Raw genomic sequence first — 20,975 nt, 5'->3', positions numbered from 1 at the left:
TAAGTTTACATTACTAATCACTTTCGCTTTCGTTCCTCAGGAGGTTTGTGATTCAGGATGCCATGAGACAGCAGGTGGTTATATGGCAGCAGAACATGACGTTTCAGCGTTAGCTGTGGCTCGCTACTACATTTCCTCGAAGAGCACGATACTTCGGCTCGCTGACTATACTTCTTCCGTCAAGCATAAGAGAACATAGGGAGCAGAAACGAGTGAATATTGACACGTGTAGTTTTCCTTTCTCGGGCGACAAGTTTTCACAGGCTAAAAAAAGTCAAATATTATGGCTTAGCGCGAGACGTGGCTGCGTGATTTGACATTTACTCGAGTTTTATGGTTTATTATGTATGTTGTTACGAAGGGTTGCGTTAACAAAAGGATGAACGCAGAAACAAAGCGAAATAGGCGGAAAGAGCGCTTTTTCCACCTACATCGTTCTTTTTTCCTGCATTTGTCCTTTTGTCCGCGCAACCCTTGTATAATCAAATTGCGCGCGCGACACCAGTTGTGTACAAGTTTCTGGAGGGCACGCGCGCACCAGCGATTAATCTGGCAATTTCGTTAAGTGACGTATCTGGAAGCCGACGCGCTTTACTAGTAGATAAACTTTTCGGCTATCGCCGACTTTTCTCGCCGTTATCGTTGAGCTTGAGTGTTACTTGTTTTGCTAAACACAAGTTCCCCTAATAAAAAATTCAACTTGTGGCTCAGTTTTTACACTGCGTCGTTCTTCACCTTCACTACAACATTGCATATGGTGGGGGTGCTTTGGCGTTCATGTACCGGACATTCGCGTCAATGCCACAACTCTTAGACAAACAGCATCGCCCCGGGCCATGGGGCAAGCCAAAGGCCACAATACCTCCGGCCGAGCAGACTTCTACTGGAGGCAACTAGGAAAATCGTGGCCAAGTAAACAAACCCAATGGTAGCTCCAGCGTCCACCCATTATGCTGGAACAGCCCAGAGAGCCAACGACCTCCCGCGTACGATTGTTTGAAGCTCCAGAAAACTAAGTGGAATCATACGATATGGTCACCACATTTAACAACTGGAATGGCGACGACCAGCTGTGGCAGTACACTCAGCCTTAGAAGACGCCGCGTGGAGGTGGTTCGGGAATCGTGCGTGACTGACAACGCGGGACCGCTTCCACAAAACCTTCTTTAACACCTTTACTAGCATGGACCGCAAATACAGCACTGAAGCGGTACTGGAATGACATACAGCTCCCAAACGAGAGCAACGCGGTCTGCACGGAAGAGATGACACGCCTGTTCCGCCACGCCCACCTGGACACGTCTGAGGCCAAGAGCGTTAGCTTCCTGATGCGTGGTGTGTATCATGAGCTTATTGGCAGATTGATGTGCAATCCTCAAAAACCACATCAGAGTCTACGGTTAAGCTACGGGCATTGAGAAGACGCTGCGAACGCGCACTGAACAATAGAAAGACCAAGTGCTTATTACACCGAAAAGTGAAATCCAGGCACTAGGCTCCGACGAGCTCTATGAGTCAAGCAGAGCGGTCGTATGCGCATCTCTGCCCAGGACGTTGCCTTCACAGCCGTTTAGCCCCTTTGGTGTCATCAAGAGAGATCCAAGAGTTGTAGTCCCTGCATCGCCACGGCCTCTGTAAGAAGAAATGACCTACGCCGAACTGTTACTCAATTACGTCCCCCTTCCACACCCGTTCAAGGACCGGAAACATTGTAGTTGCGACATATATATGACATGCTTCTAACCACCATCTGCTCTGCTATAATAGCGGAGTAGCCGGCAGTGTATACCACCGATGCACCTGTTGAGGTAACGCCGAAAATATACTCTGGCCCATCCCGTGGACGGCCGTTTAGCCCCAACCCGTCGCTTAGCCCCTACCCGGAAAACTAGAAGCAGGAACGGATGCTGGTGCAGTTGCTGTACGTCGAAATACCGAAGATCCTACACCATCGACAGAACTAACACGTCACATTTATCGAATGGCTCCGTGATATCGTCGGTCACCTCGTCGCAACTCAGTCGGGCCCTTGACGACCATCCCGTTCACCACCATCAGGCCCGTACTTGTCATGGTAACGCCGAGAATACACTCTGGCCCATCCCATGGACGGTCGCTTAGTCCCTACGCGGAAAACTAGAAGTAGCAACCGATGCTGGTGCAGTTGCCACAATTCACAAGTCAATGCGATGCAGCCGTCCTCCGGCGCCAGGGACTAACTGCAACGATATCGACGCACTTCTCGACGGCCACCTTTCCACCACTTTAGTGGACACAGGAGTCGACTACTCGGTCATGAATAGACCCTTTGCCGCCCGAAATCCGGACTGCTGGAGGAAACCTGATAACACCCACTGCAATTCCCACGCCAAGGATTACCGTTCATGACCAGATCTACGCTGTGACCTTCGTTATCCTCCAACAGTGTCAACGAAACGAAATTTTCTGCAAGCCACGAATGTGATTCCGGGGTTTGTTGCGAATAAGCCGCGCCCACAGCAAGAAGAAAGGCTCCGTGATATCGCTGACTACCTTGCCAGCCCTCGACGACCGTCCCGTTCACCGTCACCAGGTCGGCACCTGTCGTGGTAACGCCGACGATGTACTCTGGCCCCTCCCGTGGACGGCCGTTTAGCCCCAACCCGGAAAACTAGAAGCCGCAACCGATGCTGTTGCAGCTGCTGTACGTCGAAATACCGGAGATCCTACATCACCGAGTGAACTAACACGGCGCCATCTGAAGGTCACGCGATAGCGTCGGAGAGCTCTCAGAATCATTATGCCTTGAGTCGGCTGAAACATTAAATCAACGCCCCGCCCTGCTCCAGCATCGTCATTTCCGTCGGAACTGAAACTGCGGCAGACGTAACACGCGTCACTGAAGGACGAGTACTGAAATTTATAAAGTAACAAGTCGACTGACATTTATAAAGTAACAAGTCGAAGAAACGAAGCACGACGAAATCAATCAGCCTTCAAAAAGCCCGCAGGCGTCTCATGTCGCCGCACCAAGGTCACCAGGAGGGGGTCCGACGGATAGATGTACAAAATAGAGCGACCTAAAATATTTTTTGTCGGTGAACATTAAGTGTGGCTACTGACAAATCGAAGTCGACGAAGATAACTGGCTACCACCCGCGGAGGCATGGTCTTACGAAGCGGCCGAACAAGACCTTCGCCGACTTCGCAACAACACAGCAGTCCAAGAAAATGCAGATACCGCCGCTCAAGTAGCGCAGGGAAGCCGCGGAAAAAACTTTAACGCAACGCTGCCACACGTAACCAACGAAGAAAGACTCGACTTCACCTCCTATCAACAGCGCGCCGAAGAAGCACGACAACTTGCCTGCTTGCGTGTCAAGAGGCAGCAGAGGACAGACAGCCGACACTACGTGCATACAATCCTGGAAAGCGTGCTTCTGTATGAACCCTTATACGCCGACGGGGTCTTAGAAACTTTTGCGATGCTATTTCGGGCTCTACAAGACCATCCGACTTATTGGCGTGCGATACGATGAAGTTATAGCAGACGGCGGTCACCTATCTCAGCAGCGCCGCCCACGACCTGAAGTCGTCCACGTGGTGCATCTTAAGCCTTCCTACGTTCGCTAACGAACTTTGGACCTAGGTTTCTCCGTTTTTTTTTTTCCTTTTATCAACTATGAGTGGTTTTGTTTTCGCTTTCGTGTTTGTTTGCAGCTTCGTGGAGATGCTAACAGGCGTGCATTGACGTGTGTACTTGCTTATCTTTCCACTGTGATTGCTTTTCACCGGCTAAGACATGTAAAAGTTGTTACTCAGCGCGCGACGCGCCTGCATCTATTTCGCGTGTTTTCGACGAACCTTCTATAATAACATTGCATGCAGGACACCAATTGTGTATTAGTTCCTGGAAGCCACGCGAGCACATGAGATAACCCTGTCAATTTGACGAGTCATTTATAAAAGCCGTCGCGTTTGACGTTCTGTATGAAGTTCCAGGGAGGTAGAACCGTAGCCGCGCGCCGTATGCCGTGTTTGCGAGTTTATAGGTAATCGCGCTTCAATCTCGCGGACGCAAGGGAAGATAGTGGGGAGGAAACGCTCTGTATTCAGTCGCGCGCAAGGCACCAGGGAGTGGGACTGCGCTCACCCTATCTGGAAAGCGATTTGCGTCACGGGCACAGTGTAGGTGCCCCGACGTCTCATACCGTTGGGCGTGCTTCGTTCTCACTGCTCAGTTTGTGTTGAAGCGATAGAAAGCGCGAAGGTCACTTCGGTCTCACGTCCTCTCACGTTCCTCCCGTCAGCGCTTGTGACTGCGAGTGTGCGCGGTCATCTAGTGTGATGTGTTCATGTTAGGCTGCGTGAGCTAACATGCTTTTTGGTATAGTTAGTAGGCGAACGTGTAGGATTACAAGACCAATAAACTATTACTAATTGTTGTCTACTAACCTGCAATCACAATCGACGCTTCGCCTTTCGAGCGGAATAGCGACTTTTATGTTTACACATTAGTGGATCAAAGTTCTAGACATTGCACAATTGAAGTCTATTTCTAGAAGAACTGCAAAGGCGCCTTTCGCTACACCTCAAGGGCCATATAGAGTGCGACGAAGTCCTTTGTACTGAAAGCCATAGTGCTTTTCCGGTGTGCATTCGCTTACACGCACTTTGCCGTGCATCGCATAAATGGAGAAAAATAGCCTAAACGAGCCCCGGATACCTGATAATTACACAAACATGGGGTGGTTGGCATCTTGGCATAAAAATGTAAAGCATTTATTGCTGGTTGAAGATCTGAGGGTAACAGTACCAGCTGTGAACGCCCAGCCCTGCTCTGTTTTCCTATATATATTTAGGTTAAGCTGTATTATTGGATTAACCTTCCGCACTAACGAACAAACCCACGCATACCGCGAGAGGACGCTCACCAAGCCAATACTTCATTAAGAGACAATTCGTTGCTACTTTCGTTCGCTTTCATTCGTGACGAGGTGTATTGTCGTTCACAACTTTGTGGAACGCTAGGTAAAGGCACTGCAAGAGCTTTCCGTAGCACGGAGCTCGCTCACGATCGCAGCACGGTCCTTCGTCTTCGTCTTCACTCGGCACATACACAGAGGCGCGTCTGCTTCATTACAATGCCCCGGGATCCAAGCGTAGCCATCCTGGCGACTCAAGCGCGGAGCAGATGAGCAGGTGGTAATACGGTTTCAGGCGGTTGACATGTACTGTCTCTCGCCCACGACGACGCAGGTCTGGTGACACTGTGAGCGGCTCCACGATGTAATTGACCGGTGAAGTGGCCTCGATGATACGGTATGGGCCGTGATAACGCGCCAGGAGTTTAGAAGAAAGGCCAGGAATGTGGGCTGGTATTCAAAGCCACACAAGCTAACCAGGAGCAAAGTTGTGCGGTGGTTGACAAGTACGGTCATGTCTTTTGACGTTTTTGAGTCTCACTTGTCAGGGCAAGTGCCAGCTGACGGCAATATTCAGCATATCTGGCGACTTCGGAAAGCGGAGTATACTCTGTAGCGTCAGGTTGGCACGGCAGTATGGTATCCAATGGGCATGAAGGCTCACGGCCATACACAACGAAAAAGGGAGAGAAGCCGGTGGTCGCTTGCGTCGTGATGTTGTGTGCGAACGTTACAAAAGGGAGTGCGGTGTCGCATTTGGAGTGATCGGATGGAATGTACTTCCGAAACATGTCGCCAAGTGTGCAATTGAACTGTTCGACCAGACCGTTGGTTTTGTGATGGCACGCGCTCGATTTGCGGTGAATTATCCTGCACTCAGCGAGGAGGGCTTGGACGCCCTCCGACAGGAAGAAACGGCCTCTATCACTGAGCAGTTCTCGGGGAGCACCGTGGCGAAGAACAAAATTGCGAAGGATGAAAAACCCAACGTCACCGGCGGTTGCTGCTGGCAGACCTGCAGTCTCAGCGTAGCGATTAATGGGGTCGACGCCGACAATAATCTACCGACTTTCACACCCGCTTCATTGAAGCGGGCCGTAGAAGTCGATGCCGACGCGGTCGAACGGACGAGACGGGCACGGTAGCGGCTGCAACGGCACTGTAGCACACTGGGTAGGTGTCTTGCCTTGTTGGCATGTGTTACAAGACTGAATGCACTTTAGCACAAAGATGTACATGCCTCGCCAATAATAGCGCTGACGCAACCTTGTGTAAGTTGCTAACCATGCTAACCTTCAGCGTGAGCGTTACTTGCTTATCTAGGCACAAGTTCGCCCAGTAAACAGCTAAATTTGTGACTCGCATTTGTGACCGTTGTCATTTACCATCGTTCTTTATAACACACCTTTTGTTGCGATAACATTTATATCGATATTCCAGGCGCATTTTTGCCGTCACCATCAGCGTTACCGCGACGTTCCGTATGAGCGTACGGGGTATTGGCGTTTCATATTGCGTACGAAGCGACTAAAACTTCTCACTGCTTTGATAGATGTGGGCTTTGAGAAGTCTGCAACGGCGTGAAGCTCGTCTGGGTCCGGGAGGACGCCGTCTTTTGAGATAACGTGACCCAAGATGGTTGGCTTGCTCGCAGCAAAACGGCTGTAGGACGGCAGATGCGAGATAGGTCAGAATCTCATGCAGGTGAGCGAGGTGTGTTGGAAAATCGGTTGTGAAGACGACGATGTCGTCGAGGTAACATAAACAGGTCTTCCATTTGTGGCCGCAAAGGATGGTGTCGATCATACCCTCAAAAGTAGCAGGGCATGACGAAGGGCATGACGTTAAACTCGCAGAGGCCATCGGGTGTAACAAATGGGGATTTCGGACGGTCAGGTTCGGCCATTGGAACTTGCCAGTACCCGGAGCGCAGATCCAAGGAACTGAAATATTCTGCGCCTTGTAAACAGTCGAGAGCGTCATCGACCCGAAGCAGTGGGTAAACGTCTCTTCTCGTTGTCTTGTTTAGGCATCTGTAGGCGAAACAAAAGCGAATTGAGCCATCTTTTATTCTTACCAATACGACATGTGAAGACCAAGGACTTTGAGAGGGACGGATGACTAGGTTTTAGCATATTGGCCGCTTTCTCAGTGATGATTCGGCGCTCTTCGGCGAAGACACGATACGGGCGATGTCGCAAGAGGGAGTGAAAAGCGGTGTCGATGCTGTGCGAAACACTGGTGGCACGGCCCAATGATGTCTGATGACAGTCGAAAGAAGAAACTTGTGAAGGAGAGCGAGAAGTTGGCGGCGATGAGATGGGGAAAGAGCAGGGTCGATGGCGTTGTCAAAACCTACTGAAAGTGATGAGTCTGAGACCGAAGCGATGGACTCAACGTGATGGAGGGAGACGGTAGAACATCGACATCGTCCACGTAGTCGAATGCCTGGAAGTATCCTACGGTCTCACCACGCAGTAGGCTGATCGGGTACTGGCAGTAGTTGGTGACCAGAATCACAGTTGACCCAGATGTTGTAGTGAGCCCGGAAAATGGAAGAACAATGCCCTTAGGCTGAGCAAACAAATCGGACTGCGTGAACGCTACAGTGGCGTCAGATGCGGCATCAGACGACAGGACAACAGCCATCGACGACTCAGGCGGTATGGTTGTGTCATCATCAACAGTGAGTTTGTCGGCAAAGTGATGAGAGCTGGCCAGCAGTGATTCACATATAGTGGTAAAAGCGATACGTCTGCATGCGAACAGTCAATGACCGCATGATGACGTGACAGGAAAACCCAACCTACGATGAGGTCGTGAGGGCACGATGGTAGCACGAAACACTCGATTATGTTTACGACACGGGCCATGTATACAGCTGTGCGCGCTGGCAGTGACGAGGACCAGGCCACAAGGAGCTTTAGTCACTTTTCGTAATTTACGACAAAGGTTCTTGTGAATGACGGAAACGGCTGCTCCGGTATCGACTAGTGCCACTGCGAGTACTCCTTCAAAAACGGTATTAACATTTTGCGGCGAAGAATGAGGTCTTGAAAACGTTGATGTATTTGCAGTTCTTGCCTCGGGAACTGCACCAGACAGTTTCTCTCTTCAGTGGGAGCTCAACGACGTAGGGGCGAAATCAAACGCCGACGAGGGGAAGGGGAACGCCGATTTCGTACCGGCGATCAATGTCAACACGTCGCGGTGCCACATGGGCCAGCAATGCCGCAGGCGAAGCACATAGGCCGGTTTAGACAACCGGCCTCGGTGGCACAAAAAAACTGTGGTGACGGTCGGGCAACTGGAAATGAAGCCGGATGCATGGGCGATGAAAAGAAAGCTGTCGGCGCAGGTGGCCCTGCAACCACGGCCGCATAACTGAGCGGCAGCGACGTAGGGTGAGTGGCAAAGTTGGTATGGGCCAGCGGCACACTCACAGGATTGGGTAGGGGTTTTGTAGGAGCTGCAGGAAGCGCTTCAGATATCTGAGTTCCGATGGCTTGCTGCAGCATTGGAGGCAAAGCTGCCATAGGTGCTTCGCTGTGAGGCAGCAGCGAGAACTGCCAGGCCACCTCTTCACGAATAAAATCTTTGATATGCTGTGAGAGCGTCGAGTTGGTCATGCCGGGAGAAAGCGCGATGCTCGAGACGGAATCGACGTTCTGAATGTCCTGGCGGCCGATGGAACGTTGGCGGCGCACCTCGTCAAAGCTCTGGCTGAGGTTAATGAGGACGGATACGCTAGTTGGGCTTTTGGCCAGCAACATCTGGAATGCGCCGTCCTCGATGCCCTTGAGTATATCTTTGATCTTGTCATCCTCGGACGTGCTGGAATTTACCCGCTTGCACAAATCGAGGACATCCTCGATGTAACAGGGGAATTTCTCTCCAGGCTGGAGTCAGAAATGAGGCGATGAGATAAGGTAGTGGTCATGTTACTGGAGGAGACATTACCCTGGCCCACCTGGCCAACTACTCGTGAACGTCTTTTTCTCAGTCAAATACACTCAGTTCTGTCTCTCGAATAAATGTGACAGGAATGTGCCACACTTACGTGAGCATTATCCGCAGTCCTTCAGGGAAGACGGACTGTTATACGCCTTCGTGAGGAAATCCTATGATTACCATGCTGTCCAGAGGCCTCCTCCTTTCGGGACAGAAGCGCGTGCTGAATTTAGGACTACATGATATGGTCTAAGCCGCCCACTTTAATTCTATGAGTACAAGATAGAGAAGCAGCAGCACTGACTTTGAACATTCAGAAAAAATTTAGGCGTATCCTGTTCTTCTACTTAAGTTGTTCAAGCGAACTAAAGTGGCAACGAATTGTCTCTTGGTGAAGTAGGCGATTCAGCAGAGCTATCACGGTTGGCTGCCTTGAAAACGTTTCATAGCTGAGGGCACCTGCTCTTTCGTGGCAAGTGGTACCAATATGACAACCTATTCATCGAAATTTATATTTCACCTGTTTTCAGTATTTTCTTCGAACGAAGGCAGTCAGCGACAAGTTTTTTGGAGGCACGCCATGAAATAGTTGAATTGCTCACTACGAATCAGACAGTACATGACAGGTTTCTGCGTTTGTCCGTTTTTCAGTTCGCAAAAGGCGGTAGGAATATGTGTCCTCTCTGCTACCCTCGAGGAAACGATCAGACCTTGCAGTACTGAAAGACGACATCCAGTATGCAGCTGCGCTGCTATCGGAATTCTCGCTGACTAATCCGTTTGTTTATACATGGAGGTCGTTGGCATAACTTGCGCGCAAGTGCTCGAGCACAAGATAAGGTGCCTCGAGTGAAAGCGTCAACCAATGGTAAGTGCAACTCAAATACATTAAGGTGGTAAACGACACCTCCAAGCAGCTATGACGGATCAGCTTGTTGCTCTCCGTCAGTGTGGGAGTTGAGATGGGACCTATACTCCGGATTGCTATGATTTTCCGAGCAGTCTTCTTCGTGATGGATGCAGGTACAGTGGCGCCGAGGTCATTCAGCAACGCACACGGCGGCCGTCACGTAAATTATGTTGGAAGCCGTAACTGCATTCCCTGAGCCAGTGGGCAGAAAGATGACAAAGCACGCGGAAAGCATGTGTTTCGTCGAAGTAGGCTATGGTGGCGGGATCTTTAACGGAAGAAGGAAATTCCGTTGGATGCTGCTGCAGAATACCCCAATTCGGAACTTTGCTCAAGCGGGCATTACGGGTGGCTTTCGGCAGCGAGTAACTGTAAGCACTTTCAGAGTCTGACGAAAAGAAGCGTCGCTCCCGCAAGGGTGGCCGAAAGCAGACACAATCAAATTATGTATACGTTTTTGCTGTTGTTTGACCTAGTGAGACCGAGCTTTTGAAAAGGTGCGCTAGGGAAGACACGGAGCTTTTCGGCACAACCTGCCTAGACGCTCTAGGGTGAAGTAAACGCTGTCCTCCCCCAACCGCTGGCTCTTCCTTCGCGTTGCCGCCATGCACTAGCGCCATTGAGGGGCGCGTTGCCGGACCACCTCGAACATCCATTGCTAACTCCTTCCTTCAAGACTAGTTCATGGTCTCCTAGACTACTCAGTGCATCATAGTTGGGGGATCGATGCTTGGAGCGGAGTCTTCTTTGAATAGCTTTTCCGCGGAAATGCTCACTCTCCCACCGAGGCTGTGTGTGGTACATAGAGACTGGGTCTTGTATATTGCACATAACATATTGGGTCTTGTATATAGTACATAACATATTGGGTCTCGTATTTTATATATAATGGCAAGATTGTAATGCAAGTTCTCTGACGCGCACTTCTGTGGCAGATGGTAAGATATCTGGGTGGTCACAAGAGCGTTGTGCAGTTTCAGCACTGAGCTTGCTTGGTTCCTCAGTGCATGCTCGCGATTCGCTGGAGTGGGTGAAGCCGCAGCAGTGATGTTTCTGATACAGTCCACAGCTCGACGTCACAGGAGCCTTATGTCCGGGGTGACGCCAGGGGCAAGGACACTGGAAGCAAGTCACACTGGATGACCTCACATGTCTAGCGGCAGCCGTGTAGCCTTCCGTCTTAGCCCAGGATTTTGATACTGCTATTGACGGGCCAAGTACAGGCAGATGGGTCTGAAGAAATGAAATTGCTGTTCCGGCAATAAGTACCAGCAGTTAGTGATTGTACCCTTAGACCTAAGTACAGAAGTTCTCCATATATGTCGAAATCTTGCAGGGGCATGCGGTTACAACCAACCGCATTTGAGAAAGCTACCGAGACAATGTAAACACGGCAGAGGAGAGAGAACAAACTATTGCGGAACACCGTAAGAAATACGAATAACATCGTCGCTGATGAAGGCGGGGGCGAAGCGCAAGATATTTTGTCTGATGGCTACAGCTCACAAGTGGGTAATTATAGATCCTCTATCACAGCCATAGGCCTTAGCGATGTCCATAACAGCATGGTTTCTAAGGCCATCTTTTCTGTGATGTTGAATATGACTCACGATACCCAATGCACTGGCTGTCATGGCCACACATTTATGGTCTAAAGCCAGCTACGCATAAGAAAGGTTTTCTACTCAGCTCCAGAAATAATTAAACCTGTTATGTTCCAATTTTTGATTACTTTCGCTACTCAGGATGCTGTACACGTCGTAGAAGGCACAAAGCTCTAGTTTTCGCGGCATGAGCAGGTTCGTGAGCGTATGATTGCTCATAAGGTCAGGGCCCACTGCACAACATCGTCTTAAGCTGCTTAGCAGTTACTCTACCCCGAAAAATGTGAAACTGGCGTCCATCGGAAAATAAGCAACAGGTGGCATGGGGCCCATAGCGTCCGTTGAATAGTGACATTAGTAAGCGTTCGCAAAATCTTCCATTAAGATCGCAAGAGTCTTTCCGAGCTTCAAGGCGACGGCTTCGAAAAGTATTCCTTTGTGAGCCTTTCTAGCTTGCCTGACAATAAATCCCCATACTGTTTTCGTGGGAATCAACACCAACGAGCTTACACGGAATGCCACCAACCGTTTGTTTCCCTGGGGGGAACGTCGTTTTGAACAACTTCCTTATTTCTTCATGGAATTTAATGAAGATCGGAACAAATGTTTAGAATGTCTCCCTTATGCCTCCATAAAATTTTCATGGTGATATCGTCAGTACGTTTTATTCAATTTTATTGAGCAGAATGTTTCTCCCTATAACTTTCTGGAGAGACATGCGAACTTAAAAAAACGTATTAAAAGGCTTATTAAGCATTGACTGCATAGTTAAATGCGTGCTCCAGATTGTGACATTCTTGAATTTTCTGGCGTGCCATATTTTATGTTACCTTCGCATCAAGCACACTTTCGGGGTAGACGAATAGCCACATCGTAAACTTACAAAGGGTCAAGATAAGGAAGCGAGTATGCCAAAACCTGCACTGTAGCCCAAGGAACGTCACAAGAAAAACGGAGTCAAAATATGTTAAACGGTAACAAAGAAATCAGCTCTAAAATCTGAGCAGAAAGCCAGAAAAACAGGTGTGAGAAAACGAGTTTCGCCTTCTCCTCAGTTCTCTAAAAGGCACCAAATTTGTAGTCTTTGGGGTGTTTTGTTATGTGGGGCTTCTTGTACATTGTCCTCTGGTCTGGTGTGGTTCGCCCCCCCGCCACCACTTTTTTCTTTTTATAGGGCATTCTTTGCTGCTGATGCTCGACAAAGAGTATCGTGCCTAAGTTTCAAACCAAGTGACGTGCAGAACTGTGTGGGCGTGAATATAGCTCCGTGTACACTAAGGCAGCCTTTACCCGCACGCTGCCCGATTGATAGCAATGTACAGTACAATCAGCGGGGCATTTTTTTTTGTTTTGGTAGAATTGATCATGTTACTGAATGAAGGCTCCGAGTGTCAGCAGCCTCCCAAGTCATCTTTACTTGACAATTGCAGTAGAACTTAGGATCAGAGAGCCAGTGATAGATATGCAGCTGCTAGGTGCTTTCCAGAATTGTACTTTTGTATGATGCCTCGATCACTTCTGCAGCCAGGTGTCTGTGCCAGCCCAAGGGGCCTACTGAACAGAGCTCATGATGAGACTCTCTTTACGAAGGGATGGTATGATACATATTGTTACGAGTTATCGTGACAATATGATAATAGAGTGAATGCGCAATATGCTTGGTGGCGGGTCCGAGATGCCGATGTGCGAAATGCAAGGAGCCGATGCAAATACAAGGAGCCGACGCGCGATGTGGTTAGTCGCGCAGTCCGAGGTACCGACGCGCGAAATACCTAGTCGCGGGCTCGTGGAGTCCACCTTCGATGCCCTTATTCGCGCAGTCCGAGGTGCCGACGCGCGTAATGGCTAGTCGCCGGTTCGAGGAGTCGACACTCGATGCGCTTATTCGCGCAGTCCGAGGTGCCGACGCGCGAAATGGCTAGTCGCCGGCTCGAGGAGTCGACACTCGATGCGCTTATTCGCGCAGTCCAAGGTGCCGACGCGCGAAATGCCTAGTCGCAGACTCGAGGAGTCGACACTCGATGCGCTTATTCGCGCAGTCCAAGGTGCCGACGCGCGATATGCCTAGTCGTGGGCTCGAGGAGTCACACTCGATGCGCTTATTCGCGCAGTCCGAGGTGCCGACGCGCGAAATGCCTAGTCGCAGGCTCGAGGAGTCGACACTCGATGCGCTTATTCGCGCAGTCCAAGGTGCCGACGCGCGAAATGCCTAGTCGCAGGCTCGAGGAGTCGACACTCGATGCGCTTATTCGCGCAGTCCAAGGTGCCGACGCGCGAAATGCCTAGTCGCAGGCTCGAGGAGTCGACACTCTATGCGCTTATTCGCGCAGTCCAAGGTGCCGACGCTCGAAATGCCTAGTCGCGGGCTCGAGGAGTCGACACTCGATGCGCTTATTCGCGCAGTCCGAGGTGCCGACGCGCGAAATGCCTAGTCGTGGGCTCGAGGAGTCGACACTCGATGCGCTTATTCGCGCAGTCCAAGGTGCCGACGCGCGAAATGCCTAGTCGTGGGCTCGAGGAGTCGACACTCGACGCGCTTATTCGCGCAGTCCGAGGTGCCGACGCGCGAAATGCCTAGTGGCGGGCTCGAGGAGTTGACACTCGATGCGCTTATTCGCGCAGCCCGAGGTGCTGACGCGCGAAATGCCTAGTCGGGGGCTCGAGAAGTCGACACTCGGTGCGCTTATTCGCGCAGTCCGAGGTGCCGACACGCGAAGTGCCTAGACGCGGCTCGAAGAGTCGACGCTCGATATACTTAGTCGCGCAGTCGGAAACGTCGATACACAAAATGCTTAGGTGAGGGTCCGAGAAGTCCGCGAGCGATGTGTATGATCGCCGAGTCGGAGGCTTCCTATGCGCGAAATGCTTAGCGGCGCGTCCGAGGATTGCGGATGTGATGTGCTTGGTCACGAATTTCGAAGCACCTAGTACTGAAAGGCTTAGCCGCATCTCCGAGCATTGCGCGCGTGAACCTTAGTCGCGAAGTCCGTGCCCCCGATGCTCGGAATGCTTAGCCGCGAGTCTGAAACGTCCACAAGCATAGGGATCAGCCACGCTACTACGATGTCCACGTAGCGCCTGTCTTGACACGTCGAGATTACGGCGAGTGGGGCCTTACAGACTTGCAAGGTTCGGCAGACGATGCGAGCGCCGGACCAACGGCGAACCGCGCTGGAGTGACGTGGCGGGCGCGGCCAATCGCAGACTCCGGCACGACCCTCAGTCATTTGCTTTTTGTGTGCTTGTTTCTCTATGGAGGAGACAGCTGACTCCAAATTTGAAGACGGAGAAATGCGCTTTTCAACGAGACCAAGATGTCGGTGGTCGGTCGCACCGTTCGGGAGATATTGTGGCTTGAAAAACGCTATTCTTTCGTGATTTCAGCGAGATTTCTCGCCACCTTGGCTGATAAAACGAACTTTTTAGAGCACTTCTGAGTGGTTTACAGTGATGATATTTGGGCATCAGATAGAAAAAGGGTTATAGAAACTGAAAATGTGATTTCCGAAAAATCGATTTTTCGAAACTTTTAACCATGCCAAAGCCACGTCCGCCCTTAATTCGTTACTGTGCCTATGAATTATGGCATTGAGGCAATTCAACCTCCTTTTCAGTGCCCCCCTTTCGCCCGCATTACAGGCTCCACTCTACATTGAGAGTGGCACAGGGGTAATGATCCAGCAGTTGCATTAATTTTGGTGGCTGCTGTCTCGCTGTTCAGTACCTCTACAAAGAGTTCTCCGGTGGGCACATCAAGACCTTCTCGATCAAGTAGCCCACAGAGTAACAGAGAATAAGCTTGTTTCGCTCTTTTGGTATTAAGCAATTTTTATAAACACGGGAAAGTGGTCACTATCATTTGATCTAAAGCTATCTTTCACGACACTGATGCCTACTCAATGAATCACGTGATCACTGACACAGCTAGCAAATAACTTTACATAGGTGTCATCACGCTAACGTAGCAATGCTAATGTCTTCTAGACCAAACTTCTAAAATGAACTCTGACTCCTTTTGTCATGTAATCTTCAACCTGTTTCTATGAAAATGATGATTTTCCTTTGTTGTATTGCTTTATGTGCCGTGTGTTGTGGAAGTTATCGAGCCTGTAGATTTGCCGTGCTAGGCGTGCATGCCGCTACTCACTTTCGGTGCTGTTCGGCGCCGCGTTGGTCAATATCTCCAAGGCTCTCCATCTCACGGCGCCCTAAATGCCTGATTCCACCAGCTATCTCATCTCCGGACATCTCCTGCCGGATGGCATCGTCAGTGCCCGCCACGTTGCGCTTCGCCTCCTTAGCTTCATGTACCTGGGCCTCGACGTCCCAAGTTAGGGGGGCCTGTCTTCGTGTAATCTGTAATGTGTAAAGAGAAGCCGTTGCAACGTTCACCGACATAATAACTGAGTGGCTATGGCTATATAGTAAATGTACGGAAGCCTAGCGTTCACGCACAGATGTATGCTGCGTGCAGGCTATTTGGGAAAGATTCATATCCACCAATGTACGCACACCAATGCAAAACGAGCGTCCATTGGAGAATACGAGGTGGCGTGGAGGCCGTAGAGTCAGGTTAACAGCGACATCAGTAGGCATTCGCGAAATCTTCCGCTAAGACAGCAAGAATCTTTCCGAACTTGAAGTCGATGGCTTCGAACGGTTTGCTTTGTGAGCCTTTCCAGCTTCCCTGACAATAATTCCCCGCAGTGTTGTCATGGAAATAAACACGGAAAAGCTTACGCGTAATGCCGCCCACGGTTGCCTTCTTTAACTCTGTAATTTACCTACGAATCGCGGCCCTGAGGCCATTAAACATCGTTTTCTGTGCCGAATCGCCCTATTTTTGGTTCATATCATAGGCTCCTTTATTCGCTGCTGGCGGCTCCGCAGAGAGATCTACAAAGAGGGTCCACCAGAGAACTCTTTGTAGATGTGCTGGCGAGACAGCAGCCGCCAAATTAATGCAACTTATGTGCAATGCAAATACGCCTGTTTGCCTTCGTTTCGGTGGCCTTCGATTGGGTTGGTTCGCCGTTAAAAGACATTTGTTAACAGCCGTACGCTTCTTCCTTCCCGTAATAATATTACAGGTGGCAGAACTCATTCATAAGCCTCTAACTCTCTACCTGCGCAGTTTCGGAAACTTTAAAATCACAATTGAAATTTTTAAAGGACATGGGCGGCGTCACTAGCGGAACTCAGATTGACAGAAATACCTTATGTGCCATTTTGTGGCAGTGACGTGCGACTCTCGGTCATTTTTGTTGAGAGCAAAGTTCTTAGAAAGCTACATGTAATAAAGCACTTGCATTTATTTGGGGGTTCCTACTGTTCCTCCTCTCAGTGGAGATTGAGTTCGGTGGCCTTTCGTCACTAGGTTTTTCTGTATTGCTTTCACCCTCATCGACATCTGGGGTTGAATGCTGACGTGGGCCGCTTGCTGCAGTCTCTGCTGCCTCATCGGTCTGTCGCTTACCTTGTCCTAGTTCATCTGTACGAGGTAGAAGAGGGGAGATCACTGATTAAAACATCCTTCACTTACATGAAGCACATACTCCCGGCACCGTGTATACGAAATTGAAAAATACTATATAAGAGACAAAAATCATATGTATATCTAGGCATATCTAAAGGCCTGCACCAAAGCTGCGGCCTGCCTCCCCATGCGCTATGTTGAAAAATTGAGTCACTTCAGAATTGAGTCACTTCATTGAGCCAAGCGACTTAAGTGGCTAAATTTCCTTAACGAGAAAAAGGGGGGTTAACCGAGGGGCCCGATTCTTATTAGTCATATCAGAAGAAGCCAACAAAGACTGACACCAAGGACAACATAGGGGAAAGTACTTGTGCTTTAATAAACGAAGTAAAGAAAAGATAAATTAATGGAAATTAAAGTGGATGAAAAAACAACTTGCCGCAGGTGGGAACCGAACCCACAACCTTCGCATGTCGCGTGCGATGCTCTACGAACTGAGCTACCGCGGCGTCGTTTTCCCATCCACTTTTTTGGGTATTTATGTGTCCTAGTACAACCCTGGGAGTGTTAGCCAGCGCCACCACTCACAGACATTGGCGGCGGACGTTGAACGTCCTTCTTGCCCCAGGCGTCACGAGAACGTGATCTTTTTTGGGTGAAGGCAACGGGTCAATAAACCCACATATGCTACCTGAAGGCATCAATGTTGCGGGATTCGAGACCCTCGTTATGTAATCAACGAGAAGAAAGGGAGTTAACCGAGGGGCCCGATTTTTATTAGTCATATCAGAAGCCAACAAACACTGACACCAAGGACAACATAGGGGAAATAACTTGTGCTTTAATAAACGAAATAAAGAAACGATAAATGAATGGAAATTAAAGTGGATGAAAAAACTTGCCGCAGGTGGGAACCAAACCCACAACCTTCGCATGTCGCGTGCGATGCTCTAGCAATTGAGCTACCGCGGCGTCGTTTGCCCATCCACTTTCTTGGGTATTTATGTGTCCTAGTTCACGTTCTCGTGACGCCTGGGGCAAGAAGGACGTCCCACGTCCGCCGCCAAGGTCTGTGAGTGGTGGCTCTGGCTAACACTCCCAGGGTTGTACTAGGAAACATAAATACCCAAGAAAGTGGATGGGAAAACGACGCCGCGGTAGCTCAATTGGTAGAGCATCGCACGCGACATGCGAAGGTTGTGGGTTCGGCTCCCACCTGCGGCAAGTTGTTTTTTCATCCACTTTAATTTCCATTCATTTATCGTTTCTTTATTTCGTTTATTAAAGCACAAGTTATTTCCCCTATGTTGTCCTTGGTGTCAGTGTTTGTTGGCTTCTTCAGATATAAATTTCCTTAAGTGACTTCGGTCGAGTTACTTAAGAAGTGACGTGTCATTCTCTGACACGTGACGTCATACATTGTCACGTGTACCTCACAACTCTACCTTAATCCACCAGAGTGTATCTTGCTCTAATATGCCCCAACAGTAGTCCAATTTAATTCACTTTAGTCTACCTAAGTTCACTTTATTCACCCTAATCCAATCTTCTCATTTGTACCGACGAATTGTAATGCACCTTAATCCAAATTACTCCAACTTGTACCACCGTACCACCTCGTTAAAATTCTACCAACCATAATCCAGATGTTCAAACAACCCCAATCCACTTTATTGCACCTTAATCCACCTAAATACATTGACCTTCCCCTTCAGTCACTCTACTTCAACTTAACTCACTTTACGCCACCTTGTTTCACCTCGCTCTAACTTTTTCTAAATTTGTACAAGACGCTGATGATGTCACGTGATGTGATGATCTTTGGTACCACGCGTTGCCTACAGCGCCGGCTTTTTCTGCCTCATGGGACATATAAAGCATCGCATTAATAAGTGCGTCGACGACCAATGAAATTTGGAAATGGGCCAACTTGAAATTTAGGGGTGGCACAAGTGAAATTTGGGAGTAGGTCATCTTCAAATTTTGGCGCAGGCCAACTTCAGATTTGGGCTTGGAATTTGGATGTGCCTGAACTGGGTCTGGCCAACTCAAATTTGGGGCTGGCTGAGGCAAATTTAGGGGTGGGCCAATCTAAATTTGGGAGCGGGTTAACTCCAATTTGGGGTGGGTCAATTCAATTTTGGGAGCGGGCCAACTTGAAATGTGGCTCATAGCCAACTTGAGAGTTCGATGTATGCTTACGCATACTTAGACAACTCCAACGCAGTTTTCTATACTTTTTTTGTGTGAACATTTCTAAATTTCCTAATATTCAGGAAACTCCCTCATATGCGCGGCACTTGTCTCATCGCTTTCTCTATTACTTGTTTCTATACAAGAAATGTGTGTAGAATCCAGAGTATGATGGGAGAGGGGGGGCGTTCGGTGCTTTTCTCACTAGCCTCTTTAACCGTTCCACATCTAGCCGGAGGCCAAGTTAATTACATCTGATGGAGAGTACGTGATATTGATTAAAGTTCGCAAATGTATGAAGAAAAAAAATGTCAATTTTCTTTTCTATTTCAGGATATCTGCCTTCAAATTCCGCATGCCCTAGTAAGAGGTGGCCCTTTCCCGACGCCAATCTCTGACCCACTTCCGGAGATTTTCCGCTTGCGCTCGGCAAACAGACGACGCTGCCTTCGCCACGCAGGACTTACCATGGTGTTCAATGGCTTCCACAGCCATTCCAGTTTCAACTGACTCCGCGTCGGACACAGTGATTGAGGATGCTCTCACCGCTATCAAGGCTGATTCCCTTGGTGCTGCATCATCGCATCCCAGCTTGCGCAGTGGAATGCTTTCTGGCAGCCGATCCATAGCCGGCATATGTGGTAGGCTGCGCACAAAAACGTGGCAGTACGGAAGTTTTCTCTGTCCCACAATGGACAGCCAGCATTTCACAAACAATGAAGTACAAATCTAGTGGCACATACCCAGTGGGTCAAATTTGCATCATAGCGGCTCACTGGATACCAAGATAGACTGAGTGGTAAGTACCCAGCAACTCAATTCGGCATCAAAGCCTGTCCCGCATCAACAGTGACCTGCCGTATTTTTTCGAATCTAGGCCGATAGTTTTTTTTTTTCAACAATCATATACCAAACTCTAGGGTCGGCTTAGATTCGAGGATTAAAAAGAACACGCGAGTATGTAATTGAAAATGATAAATATGGTGTCTAGCTAGCGGTCATCTAGAAAAGCCTGTATCGTAGCCGCTATTAGCCACGCCAGTAGCCAACTGAAGCAGACCGAATTATATGACAGGCGTCAGATATTCTAACCTGCATCATATCGGCGTGCGGTATCTCCAAGCGTGAACTATGCCCATAGCTCGGCATTATTGTAATGGCACCCGACAGACGACGCCACTATTAACTCTAAAACAAAATTACATCTTTTGGGTAGTATCTTGCCACACAACAACATATGTCATCTGCCTTGTCTGCATTTTCTTTCTTTAACGCTGCAAGCCCTGTACTTCTCAGTAACGAATGGCATGCGCGTTATCAGCATGACATGCCAATCCCGACAAGAAAGTAGCGGTCGCCTAGTAAATACTTTGTAGGTAACGGACAGTAAGCTGATCGGTCTATAATTTTTCAATTCTTTGGTATCCCCTTTCTTATGACTTAGGATTATGTTAGCGTTCTTCGAAGATTCCGGTACGCTCGAGGTCATGAGGCACTGCGTATACAGGGTGACCAATTTTTCTAGAACAATCTGCCCTCCATCCTTCAACAAGTCTGCTGTTACCTGATCCGCCCCAGCTCCCATCCCCCTTTCCATAACTAGCAAGGCTTTCTTTATTTCTTCCGGCGTTAGTTGTGGGATTTCCAATTCCTCTGCGGTATTGTCTCTTCCATTATCGTCATGGGTGCCACTGGTACTGTATAAGGGGGCAACGGGAGGCGTTTTTGAGTGTGTCTAAACACGGAGCTGACACCAATCATTTTTCCGAAGGCCCGAGCGTTCCCTTCAGCTATCTCATCCATATTAGTAATGATGTGGTCTCTTAGCGCATATATCTGACTCTTGCCTACTCCTAGTTTCATCTTCACTGCTTTTAGGCTTCCTTCGTTCCTGAGAGCATGCTCAGTTCTATCCATATTATACTTCTTTATGTCAG

The 20,975-nt window shown here is 49.2% G+C and overlaps 1 protein-coding gene across 10 annotated transcripts in view; it reads right to left on the bottom strand.

Annotated features, from left to right (window-relative positions):
* The window catches only part of LOC142557006 (uncharacterized), a 304,338-nt gene that overhangs the window by 24,162 nt on the left and 259,201 nt on the right, over positions 1–20,975 (bottom strand). For 9 of the 10 annotated variants that reach the window (XM_075668524.1, XM_075668527.1, XM_075668526.1 and 6 more), the window contains 3 exons: positions 19,506–19,684; positions 16,679–16,860; positions 15,517–15,725 (listed from right to left, as the gene is read on the bottom strand). In XM_075668524.1, coding sequence (XP_075524639.1) covers positions 15,517–15,725; positions 16,679–16,860; positions 19,506–19,684 — 570 coding nt within the window. Of the gene's footprint in view, positions 1–15,516; positions 15,726–16,678; positions 16,861–19,505; positions 19,685–20,975 lie in introns of those variants that run through there. The other variant, XM_075668536.1, reaches the window with a different exon arrangement.

This window comes from Dermacentor variabilis, chromosome 9, assembly GCF_050947875.1.
Source record: "Dermacentor variabilis isolate Ectoservices chromosome 9, ASM5094787v1, whole genome shotgun sequence".
Classification (NCBI taxonomy): domain Eukaryota; kingdom Metazoa; phylum Arthropoda; class Arachnida; order Ixodida; family Ixodidae; genus Dermacentor; species Dermacentor variabilis.
Note: the sequence above shows the minus strand (reverse complement) of the source record. Positions and strands in the feature narration are given on the sequence as shown.